At 40.0% G+C, this 13104-nt stretch overlaps 1 protein-coding gene across 8 annotated transcripts in view; it reads left to right on the forward strand.

Moving 5' to 3' along the window:
• The window catches only part of slc2a9l2 (solute carrier family 2 member 9, like 2), a 359547-nt gene extending 346711 nt beyond the window's left edge, over positions 1 to 12836 (forward strand). For all 8 annotated transcript variants that reach the window (XM_048544948.2, XM_048544963.2, XM_048544954.2 and 5 more), the window contains one exon: positions 12236 to 12836. In XM_048544948.2, the coding sequence (XP_048400905.2) occupies positions 12236 to 12490 (255 nt within the window). In that variant the 3' untranslated portion in view covers positions 12491 to 12836. The remainder of the gene's footprint in view (positions 1 to 12235) is intronic.
• The last annotated feature ends 268 nt before the right edge of the window (positions 12837 to 13104 follow it).

Below are 13104 nucleotides of genomic sequence, written 5' to 3' on the forward strand. Positions count from 1 at the left end.
CCGCTCTGCCTTCAATATACGGATGACTGTGCGTTTGGCTAAAGTGAATTGCATTGCAACTACCATGTCTGTAGTTGCAAGTCCTATTTGATGACATTTTTGCCCTCCAGAAACAAGCATTCAGTCTTGTTTATGTGTGATGACCTTAATAAGTTTTAGCATTTGACCATTATCCTTAACTATGATTCAACAGCTTCAAGAAAGGCAAGTGGACTTGAGAGTAATACATCAACATTGAAATTGATGTCAGTGTAAGTAGACTAATTAGGAGGCCTATTAAAGTTGCTGGCATAGTTGCATTCAATATTGGGAACATTATAAGCCCAGCTGATGTTAACACTGGACAAAGCAAATCCTAGAGTGAAACCTGGCTTGATGAGCCCTAAGATAACAAAGTGTCAAGCTGGATGGTATCTTGGATTCTCCAGCATCTGGAGTTCCCATTATCTTTGATGAGCCCTAACTTTGTTTCTCGTTATCTGTGGATATCTGTCACTGAACATGTTGACAAACTATCTACAAGTACAGTTTTAACAGAAAGCGTAAAAATTGTTTACTAAGTAATACCTATATTGAATTAGATGAAAACTTTGAAAAAGATTCTGTATAAAAGATTCAAATTCACCCTATTACTTTTATCCCAAGAATCTCCATAAAAACACCAAACTTCAATGAAGATTCACCATTACTTCCGCACTAAGGTTTCTTATTCAGACTGATCCAGCTGCAACCAGTTTCCATCATGTGACAATAAAACCTACCTCCAATTCTAATTCTGTCAAACTCCTTTAGATTCACTAAATACATTCCTTCAGCTAATACCTTCCCCTAAGATACATGAAATAAATTGTAAACTTAGCCTACCGTCACTTAAACTTCAGAACAAGCACACGATTTCCCTAAGCTCAGCTTTCAGTAATTTTACAAGATGTTTTTCTCAAGAATAACAAACTGAATTCTGGATTTTTCTGTATCTCTGTATGACTCTGGGTCCCTTTTGCTTCCATAGCGCAGTTGTTTATTTTCCTTCCATTAATGCACTAATCCAACATTCCCATCTCTTCATTTCAAGGACAGCACAAAATATAAATCAAACCTAAAGTTATGTATTGCTCCTAGTGTATCCCAGCTAATCCATCCAAGGTTAGGAGAGCTGGTATTTCTTTGTCTGTATTTTTTTTTAATTCATTCATGGCACATGGGATGTGGGTGTCGCAGGTTGGGCCATCATTTCTTACCCGTCCTTAGTGGCTCTTGAGAAGGTGGTGGTGAGCTGCTTTCTTAAACAACTGCAGTCCTCCAACTGTGGGTTGACACACAATGCCCCTAGGGAGGGAATTCCAAGATTTTGACCCAGCAACAGTGAAGGAACAGGATGATTTTCCACGTCAGGATGGTGGGTAGCATGGAGGGGAACTAAGAGGTGGTGGTGTTCCCAGATATCTGCTGTCCTTGTCCTTCTAGATGGAAATGGTCATGGGTTTGGAAGGTGCTGTCTGAGGATCTTTGGAGAATTTTTGCAGAGCATCTTGTATTGTTCTGCTGCGACTGAACGCTGGTGTTAGAGAGAGTGGATGCTTGTGAATGTACATATTGATGTTCAAACTATTTGGATTAACTGATTGATTATGTAATGGACATCGTTACCTGCCTGCAGATTTAATGAAATATCAGGGGAGCCACATCAACAGACCATGCCAGGCTGCTAAGAGGTGGCCACCGTTTGAAAAAAATGTAGGAGGACCGTCCGGCAGCACACTACCCATCATCACCATTCTTACTTTGTAGGCTGTTTTCCTCCCACACTGACAAAGAGGCAGGTTTTAAGGGAGGTGAAAGTGGATGGCTCAGCTATCACTGTTGTCACGGGTGGGGAGGTGTCCTGACCTAAGCGAGTGAGGAGGCAGCACAGAGGGCATGCAGGGTTAATCATGTTGAGTGTTTGGGTTGGGTGATACCAATAATGGACACGGCAGAACATGAGAATGTCACCCATGATGCAAGGTGGAAACAACAGCAGAAATAAAATGTGGTATTAGACAGAAGGTGGTGTCACTAATATTGATAGAATGCAGAAGGATGTTGACCTTCCTACAACAGTGGGCACTGCTCCAGATAGCTGCGACCGTACTGTCCCGGGTGGCAATCTCCAAGAGGCTGATGACCACCTCTGGCAGTCCTGAAGGAAGGGAATGACACTCCTCTACCTCACCCCATGCATAAGAACCTTCTCTTGCCTATCGACAAAGAGGGGCACCAATTTCCCCACCTCTGCCGTGTCTGGGACAAATGTTCCAAACCATGTGAGGCAGCTGTGACTGACAGTGGTTCTCTGATTGTACAACAGTCTTTTAAAGATGGTGCGTTGACAGGGATACCAGTCAGTTCAGGGATTTGTAGGCAGTGGCCGTTGTTCCAGACACAGTGCGTGGATGAATCAGGCTCACATCAGATGAGAGGTCTATCATGGGGGTGGCCTACATAGTTTAGGATTGAAATGGAACTCAGTAGGCCTTATGGAGAGAAAGATAATGAAATTCACACATCAAAATATTGTTAAGATTCAGTGCTTGTAATCTGGTAGATTTTACCTACAGGTGGCACAGTGGGCTTAGTGGTTAGCACTGACGCCTCACAGACTCAGAAACCCAGGCTTGATACTACCCTCAGATGACTGTGTGGAGTTTGTACATTCTCCCTGTGTCTATGTGTGTCTCCTCCGAGTGCTCCAATTTTCTCCCACAGTTCAACAATATGCTCGGTGAATTGGCCATGCTAAAGTGTCCGTAATGTCCAGGAATGATCAGGCTAGGTGGATTAGCCATGGGAAATGCAGGGCTACAGGGTTGGGTGGATCTGTCTTCGGAGGGTTGGTGTAAATCTGATGGGCTGACCAGCCTACTTCCACATGGAAGGGATTCTATGATTCATACTTCAGCAGGGGAAGGCAAAAACAAATTACAGAAAATTTAAAGTGCTTGGAAACATTTTGAAAGTGGTTGCTCACCTAAAGAATGAATTATCTTTATCACTGGAGATTCTCTGAGTGTTTATGGATATCAGCAGGGTATCTCTCACGTAGAATTTCCCAGGCTAGCTTGTGACAGAGGGAGAGGGCGATTCAAGATTTAATCACTGCACCCACTTTACCAAATTGTGAGGGACCAACCTAAAGTAATCTCAGGTTCCTATGAAATTGTTATTTTTTGTCTCTCAGGCCTCATAAACTTCCTGATCTCTTTTCTTTACATCATATATTTTCTCCTTTCCTTGATCAATCACCAAGCTTCTGAGTGTATAAGATTCCCCCTATTATCCAGGAGGCTTCAAAGCACAGTGAGTAAGGGGGGAAAGTTCTCTCCTCCTTTCCATAAGTGGAATATTAAAAGAATAATTCACTCCATTCATAATCCTGTCATATTGGCACTTGTTTTCACAAGTTACTTCTAAAATCCTACACTTCTGAATTTTCCTATTATTCCTGTTCAACATATGTACAACATACTGTCCGACTATTGTTAAAGTGGGTGCCAAAACAGCAGAGAAATATATCACAAATGATTTTGCTAACAAGCAGTTACAGCAAAACGAAACATAGTTCATTAGGAGCACAAGATGGGAAGTCACAGGCCCATGGTTCCCGATTTAACAATAGTCAGATAGTATGTTGTTCGAGGACTATAATTCTTTCTCTACTGTTATATCTGAACTCCACTACCCACGAGAAAGTCCAGTTGGGAAGCAAGATCTACAGATTATCAACATTATAGTTTCACAAACATGCCGCAATATACAATTAATGCCAACACAACGGAGAGAGACGATAAAGTGCTTTTTACAAAAACTGATTAAAACCCTGCCAAAGCAGGCAATTAATCATGTTATCATTTACTTTTTAATTTATGTATTTCCAAAAAGGTAAACAATACAGCAACTATTGATATTATGGCACATCTCCTGTTATACCAAAGCTGTAAAGAGATAAGATGATATGATGTAGCATTAGCTGTTCACTATGAAGTCATCAAACCCTTAACTTCATTCCATGGCCACCACATGCTATTCCAGCAGAGTAAATTTACATTGACAAATCAATCATTTTCACTGACTCAGAAACTGTGTGAGAATTGAAAAAAAAACTTCACAATCAGTTACTGTTCTCTGGCATTCTAGCCTTACTATTAATTTATTGAAGGTAACAGTGGTGGATGTGCGTTCAGCTGCCTCTAAGCTCTGGAAGTCTCTTTGTAAACCTGTCTACTTCTCTTTCTGTCTTCCATTCTTTAAACCCTTTGTCTTTGACCAAGTTTTTAAACATCTCTCCAAGTATCTCCACGTGTCCTGTTGACAAATTTTGCTTTATACTGCTTCAGTGAATTGTCTTGAGATTGGCATCTGCACTTGTTTTGTTTTTGGATTGTGCCAAAGATTTATTTAAATATATGGCTCCTTTTAAATTTCTCCAGTGGTGAACGCACAATAATTTTAAGGGTCCACTTGCGCATTATCTCCACAGATCCTTTTGAGTTGTTGTGTAACCAAGAACTGTCAATTGGGACATTTTATTATGTTAATCATGTCACATCAGACAAATTGTTGTCCAAATTTGAGCTATCAGGATGGGTCAGGACAAAAGTACAAATGTTGAGCTCTCAAATCATATTTAGAAGAGATATTGCATTGTTTGATTAAAATCTAAGGGTTAAATATAACATTTGTAGACTTTTATTTGAGAGAGTGAGAATGTGTGAGCAGAAGTTGGATTAAACATAATATAATTTCAGCATAGGAGGTTAGGATTTTAGATTTACTATTCTGACATTGTTTCCAAAATACACATCCTGACCAAGCCTGATAAGATTAGATACACCCCTGACCACCTGCATTAACTAACATTCTAGGGTTGAATTTTATGGACCCCACCTCCCTCTACCTTAAAACGCACTGGCTGAGGAGTATAAAATTTAATACTGTATCCAACCAGTGAAGTCAATACAAACCATTTCACTGGGCAGTCACAGAGCGGAGCTTTCCCATATGGACTACAGTGATTGGAAGCAAATCTCAAGACCAAACAGATTTTTAAAATAAGTGATGGCCAATAAATTAATGAATAAATGTGGTACATAGTCATCTGAGTGAACAGAAGCACTCATTCTCTGAAGCGTATGTGTCTTTGTTTGTTATAACTGTTGGGTATGTGTACTTCTAAACAGATGCTGCAAAATGATCTTTCAAAAGCGCTTTTTTTTCTCAGATTGTTACAAATTCACTTCCAAGTGAGGTTAAATTTCCTGACTTGATGCTCCTGATGAGAAGTTTCTCCCATTCACAGTTCATGTTGGAAATTTGGGAACACACAAGGCAGGATATTCAAACCTTAATGCAAAGTCAGGACAAAATCAGAATGTATGCCTTTGATATTATCATCTCCCTTACCATAACAATACACACTTTCCATTATTCTAATGAGGGTGTTACTGATGATATTGATAATAAAGGTATTACTTCTATTAAACAAAAGGTATTTACTGGTTGGAGTTATGGTGATAATAGCATATTGGCCTACTCCCAATCCTCAGTGAAGTGATGGATGGATCCAGCTATTGAGAAAAGTTGCACCTACAATAATCTGCTCATCAGTGCTGAGTTTAGTTTTGTCAGAGTCAGTTAACTTGAAACCTCAACAGTACCTTCTCCATGTTAGCGACACAACTAATGAATACAAGAGGAGAAGATCCTCATGGCAAGAAAACATTTGACTGAGCATCAGAGTAAAGTAGTCAAACAAAACTGATGTCAATGGGGATCAAAAAGAAAACCAGCCAGGGGCTGGAGTTATAGCTGGCAGCATGGTGCTTCACAGCACCAGGAACCCTTGTTCGATTCCACCATCAGGTGAGTCTCTGTGTGGAGTTTGCAATTTCTCCCTGTGTCTGCGTGGGTTTCCTCTAGGTGCTCCGGTCTCCCCCCACAGTCCAAAGATGTGCAGGGTAGGTGGATTGGCCATATTAAATTGCCCATAGTGTTCAAGAATGTGTACCTTAGGTGGGTTATAGAGGATGGGGCTGGGTGAGATGTCTGAGGGTTGGTGTGGACTTGTTGGGCTGAAGGGCCTGTTTCCATACTGTAGGGATTCTATGAAAGGAAGATGTCAGTGTTTGTTGACAGTTAGTTATCACAGCCTCAGGAAAACACTTCTGGAGATCACCCTCAGGGTTCCTTAAGGAAGTTCCTCCCAAACCAGTTATCTTCAGTTGATAGAAGGTCAGGAATGACATTGTTTGCCAATAATTTCATTGTAGATACCTTCATTGTAATCTAGTGCAATATGTTTTATCATATAGTCTCCACCTGGTACAGCAACTGCTCTTGCCCAGGAACATAAGAAGCTATAGAAAGTTATGTGCACAGCCCAAACCATCATGGAAGCCAACCTCCCTTCCATGGAGTCCATTTATGCTTCTTGTTGCTTCAGAAAGGCTGCAACATCATCAAAGACCCCTCTAACCCTGGTAATGCTTTTATCCAACCTCTTCCGTCAGGCAGCAGATGTAGAAGTGTGAACACAACACCAACAAGTTCAAGAAAAATTTCTTCCCTGCTGTTGTTAGACTGCGGAATGGACCCCTCTAACTTTAAATAATGTTGATCTTGCTAATGTTGATCTTGATTTGTACGTCTCCTGTACAGCCATAACCTTGTATGCCTCACTGTGTCTGAGCAACTCATCATCTGTATGTCGTTAATTGCTATGATCAGCCTGTACTGCTCACAAAATAAAACTTTTCACTGTATTTAGGTACATGTGACTACAATAAATCAAATCTGTTCCCAAATTCCCCATCTCAACCCTAACTCCAGTGGGCTGCATCTTTGGCCATTGTGCACATCTGCTGCTGCCGGATCTATAAGTCAATCCAATTGGCTGGCAGAGATAATAGGAACTGCAGATGCTGGAGAATCCGAGATAACAAAGTGTAGAGCTAGATGAACACAGCAGGCCAAGCAGCATCTTAGGAGCAGAAAAGTTGACATTTCAGGCCGAAACATCAGCTTTTCTGCTCCTAAGATGCTGCTTAGCCTGCTGTGTTCATCCAGCTCTACCAATTGGCTGGCAGTTCAGTTAAGACTTCATTCTAAAACAGGGGAGAAAGTCCCATCTTAAAGCAGTGTTAAATTGCAGTGGGACAGCAGTTGAGACTGTACCCTGGCCTGCCTCATCAACTTGTTAGATAAGTTTGGGATAGGAACCACAGCACTCCATAAAAGTCAACCCATGTTTGTACTGTATTTAATGCAGAGTACAGGGCTCCATAGAATGACATGTCTTTCCTTCTACAAACCTCTCTACCTTCTCCTCATCCCAACTCTTCATTTCACAAATGTTATTAAGTTGACAAACTGAAAAGTGATGGATTGAACCCAGGGCAAATCCAAACTACCTTCTTAGGACCTGTCTTCATCCATATCCTATACTTTGTCCTGTTGTTGATTTAAAATCATCCAGATAACATATAACCCAGGTATTCTGTTTGACCAGGCTGTTGATCATGGCCCATTTATTACCCCTATCCTATTCCTCTTCCCTTCAAGTTTTCTTCCCTGATATTTATGTGAATCTGGTTACAAGTCAAGGGGATCTCCAGGCATCAGCAACAGTGTTATCACCAAGCAGGATATTGCAAACAATTGCAGACATTAAAATATGGTGGTTATCTTGTGATTTAAGTTACACTTTAAAGAGAATAAAATAAATAATTGGGGCATGGGATTAACACAGTATCACAAACAGAAAATTAATTTTCTGGTGTCAAATATCTTTAACCACTATTTATGAATTTAGTACATTTCTAAAAAGCCAGTTGCACCTCATTCAACAAAGCTGCATTTTTATTTTTGATAGCAAGAACAATAGTGTGAAAGGGGAGTGGCCATTATTTCTAGGTAATTGAAGTCTGTGAGCAGGCGTCATGGAATTCAACATTGCACCCTAAAGAGTGAAAAAGCTTCGGGATTTATGTGTTTAACTGTTCATTTGCAGTTACTGTTTCTGCCAGTTGCAAAGGATTAAGAATAATGCATGCTCAGTTTTGCCATCATTGCTACTGCAAAATTTGGGACATTACATCAAAGGCATCATGTAAATGCATGTTTGATTTCAGAACTGAAGGATATATATACATAATTACCAAGTTTGAGCAACAGTGCAGCTCAGAAAGATTTTGCTTCTGCATTCCAGAAATGGACTTGGAGAATTGACTTGGAGAACCTGTCAAAGATGTGTTGACTGACATTCTCCTTTGAAAAGAATTCAATGAAAATTTAGGTAAAAGTATGACTGGGAGATAAAAGTATAAAGTGAAGCCAGTGACTATAGTCTATCTGGACCAAGGAAATGTCACCCTTGGAATGGAACTTGTTAGGTCTGAATAATTTAGGCTGTATACCTAGGTGCATTGTCTAAACTTTGCCAAATTGCTTAAGTGGGTCAGGGAAATAGCCAGTGATCTATTTGCTGAATGAATTAACTTACGATTTTTCTTCATTCTCAAGGGATTAAATAAATTAGAGCTAGTTTATTATGATGCCTATACCAGAAGGACTAGAATGAACATTCAGATGAATGACTTCTTTCATGCCATACTCATTTTTTTAATCTGCTTGACCTGTACTGAGCTTATTAAGTTCAACAATTAATCATGTTCGGCCGTGGTTCCTACAGCGTTGCTGTGGTGTTTCATCTTTGATCAAATGTGCAATTGTCGCAAGCTAAAAACAGGTTAGCAATGAGCGTGCTTCTAAACTGAAATATTCTTTTCTCTGTGCTGCTCCCCCAGCATTTCATTTCTTGCTAATTGAAGAGAAAAATAGCTTGAAAGTATTCTGCGTGTAAATCTTCCTACTTGCCACTCATTGCTCCTGGTTGTCAATTGCAGAATATGTTGCTAAAAAAGCACTCAGTTCTGCCAATATTCACATCAGAAACTGATGTTCGAGAATACCAAGTGAATTCCTGATTCCAGTCATTGATTGCGCGGTTAATGTTACCGTCTAGGTTTTTGAAGAGGAGACGAGTTCTCTTGTTCAGTATTTATCCCCAACAATAAAACTAATTGTCTAGTTATTATCATTCTTCTGTTTGCTAAAATTTCCAGTTAGGCCTGAAATAACTGCCAGATCTGTGTAAAATGTCAGAACAGACTTGTAAATAAACATATTGAGACTCCCAATAGCACATTTAAGAGATGTAAAGCCTGTTTTCAGTTGGGTGTCCTGGACATATATGCAGTTGCGACCTTCACATTACTTCATTGTAAAGTTGTTTGCAGTATCCTGAGCCCATGAAAGGTGCTATACAAATGCAAAATTTCTTCCCTCTATTTCCGGCCGTACTATGCTTAGTCATTATCACCACTTGAACCCTCCAAAGTTGGCATGTTTGCCCACCTTGTCTGTGACAACATGCAGAAAATGCAGCACCAGCGCGCTGGATCTGCAGAAATACTACGTTTCCCTCCTTCGTCGGGAAGTAACTCACTTAACCCACAGCCACTGGCTTTTTAACTTGTAAACAGCCCAGCGTACATTTAAAAAGAAAGAAATACACTCAGTTCCATCACACCTTCAACAATGTTAGGATGTTCAAAACAAACTTCTGAATCTGTGGCATATTTGGTGTGAAGTATTCTCCAAGTTGTGAAAGACAACAGCCATGTAGCATTCAAGATAACAAAGTGTGGAGCTGGATGAATACAGCAGGCCAAGCAGCATCTCAGGAGCGCAAAAGCTGACGTTTCAGGCCTAGACCCTTCATCATCTCTGAAGGGTCTAGGCCCGAAACGTCAGCTTTTGTGCTCCTGAGATGCTGCTTGGCCTGCTGTGTTCATCCAGCTCCACACTTTGTTATCTTGGATTCTCCAGCATCTGCAGTTCCCATTATCTCTGATACAATTTTAGCCATGTAGCATTCAGCAAGTTCCCTTACTGAATTAATTAAGATCCTGATGGAATATTTTGATCAGGTCACCAGGAGAACTCCAACATTATCCTTCAATTTGACTAGCTATGGGTGGCACAGTGATTCAGTGGCTAACATTGATGCCTCACAGTGCCAGGCACCTGGGTTAGATTCCACCCTCGGGTGTCTGTATGTGTGGAGTTTGTACATCCTCCCCACCTCTGCATGGATTTTCTCCTGGTGCTCCGGTTTCTTCCCAAAGTCCAAGGATGTACAGGTTAGGTGGATTAACCATGGAAAATGCAGGGTCACAGGGATGGGTAGGGGAATGGGTTTGGGTAGGATGCTCTTCAGAGGATCAGTGTGGACTCGAAGCATTGAATGGCTTGCGTCCACACTGTAGGGGTTCAATGATTCTATGAGATGATACATAATTACCATTTGTTGCCATCACAGAGACATGGCTGAAGAAGGGACAAGACTGACAAATTAACATTCCAGGGTATACGCAATTCAGGCAGAACAGGAGAGCATGCAAAAATGGAGATTGTGTCACATCATCAGTTAGGGAATCAGTTACTGCAGGAGGAGAGATGATATCTGGAAGGGTCATCAAATCACACTTTGTGGGTAGAATCTAGGGATTAAAAGGGGGCAGTTCACACTATAAAGAGTGCATTATAGCATATATTGAGCAGCAGATATGCAGTCAATTCATTGAGGGGTGTAAAAACAATAATAGGGTAATAATATGACTGGATTTAAACTACCCCAATATTAATTGAGATAATCAATGTACATAAAACGTTCAGAGAGGGCAGATTTTTTTAATGTATTCAGGAAAGCTTTTTATATCAACATGTAGGTGGTCGTATAATGGACATTGCAATGTTGGATCCAATTCTGGAGAACAAAGCCAGAGATGTATTAGTGGTGGCAATGAGAGAGCACTGTTTAGTGATAGCAACCACAGCACCATATGATTTATGTTTGTTACGTAAAGGAGAAAAAGATGGTCTCCAAAAAACAGTTTTGGAATGGAGCAAGGCAAATTTTATTAAAATAAGGCAGAATTTGGGCCAAAATAGACTGAGAACTTGAGGGTAAATCTACAGTGGATCAGTAGAAGGCATTCATAAAAGGTATTGAGGAGAGTACAGGTCTAACATGTTCCTTTTAATACAAAATGAAGGAGCGACAAAGCCATCAAACCCTCGATGCCGAGGAATATTCAAGATGGGATAACAAATGAGATGTACCAAATGGAGCATAAAAAGGGGGAGGGCGCCCTAGTGACATCCAGAAAGTGCGTGGGGGAACTCAAGACAACTGTTAGGAGAGCAATGGGGAACATGAAAAATACACACTGTTGGGCATGAGTATAGGGAAACCCAAGGTATTCTACAAATATTTCAAGGGTAAGAGAATAACCAGGGAAAGAATAAGGACTTTTAGGGATCAAGAGGGCAGTTTCTATGCCAAGCTGGAGGACATTGGCAGGGTGTTAAGTAACTACTCCGCATCTTCCTCCTCCTGAGTAAAGACAGGTGTTACAGAATTGAAATTGATGGGCTGTGAAGTTCTTGAGCGGATTAACATGAGAAATGAGGAGGTATTGACAAATTTAAAAGTGGATAAATTTTGAGGTCCAGGTGAGGCAGTCAGCTCAGTGGCTGTTTTTGGGATGGGATGGGATGCCAACAGTGTAGGTTCAATTCCTGCATTGGCTAAGGTTACCATGAAGGACTCTCTCCTTCTCAACCTTAGTCCTTGCCTGACCCTCAGGTTAAACCACCACCAGTTGTCTCTCCCTAATGAGAGAGTGGCCCTATGATCTGGTAAAAGTATGGCAACTTCTTACTTTCTTAAACCTCTTTTCCAACAGATTAATCAATGTGTCCATCAACCAGATCCAGCACATTAAATATCTTTATCTTGTGTTAATTAATGTTATCTAATTTTCTGCATAGATCACAGATCAAGAACTGTCAACTCAGCAATGTTTTACTTTGCACCAGATGCTACAACAATCTATTGGATGTCTGGGCTGTCAGCTAAAATATGTATAATGAGTCTTGGCCCAGTTATTATATCAATTTAAAAGCTGTCTTTACTAAAATTCACTTGATATTAATTTGTTTCTAAAATTGTAATTACATGTAATGCAAATCGGTATCAAAATTTAAAGCAAACCTCATTTGCAGTACAGCACTTAATTTAAAACTGTAATAATCTTAATTTGATTACTTATTTGTTTCTATTTTTCTTTTACAGAGTAACTTGGGATCATTCTGTTTCCTACTATTTGCTGCAATTTGTATGCTAGGGTCAATATATCTCTACATCGTCTTACCTGAAACCAAAAATAAAACATTTGCACAAATATATCAATCATTTGTAAAAATCAACAAAATATCGGAGCAAGAAATTGAGCAGACTCCATCAATGGAGAATGAAGTGATGATTCCATTAGATGATGTGGTGAAGAACATCTCAAACCAGCACTCTGATAATGTTGAGTGTATTTAATAACAGATAGTCACCAATTGTTTCTCTGTTACTGCATTAAATGTTGGCATTACTTATTACAGAGCTTTGAACTGTTCACCCTCATTGTCTAGCTGGTTCACCAAAAACTGTTTTAATGGACAGGATGTACCAGTCAAGACAGTGTGGTGAGAACACAGTTATTCTGTTTGCTTTTTGCAGCTGCATCATCTCAGTACTTATAAAGAGACCCTTTGTAATTTCACTACAATAGCACAAACACAAACACTTACCACACTTTAAGTCTTGAGAAAGAGAAAAATGGATACAGTCACTGTTCCTCTTTGTGTTGGAATATATTTATTTGTGGTGCTAACATATTACTCTAACTGACTCAAAATAAACAAATTTTGAAATACTTATCTTGCAAGAATTATGTCCATCCTTTCCTTATATTCCTTAGAAGAAATCAGTTCCATGTGCAGTTTCAAGTCAAACCTTATCAAATTGTTCTTAACTGTATTCATGACATTACAAGTACTGACAATCTCTTCGGTTGCAAATAATCTGCCTTTACATTGAACAACAATGCACACGGTGGAATCTTATAAGGGTGTGGGCTATGGTGAGATATCTGACAGAATCAGAAGAGGCCA

The sequence above is a fragment of the Stegostoma tigrinum genome, chromosome 1 (assembly GCF_030684315.1).
Source record: "Stegostoma tigrinum isolate sSteTig4 chromosome 1, sSteTig4.hap1, whole genome shotgun sequence".
Lineage (NCBI taxonomy): Eukaryota > Metazoa > Chordata > Chondrichthyes > Orectolobiformes > Stegostomatidae > Stegostoma > Stegostoma tigrinum.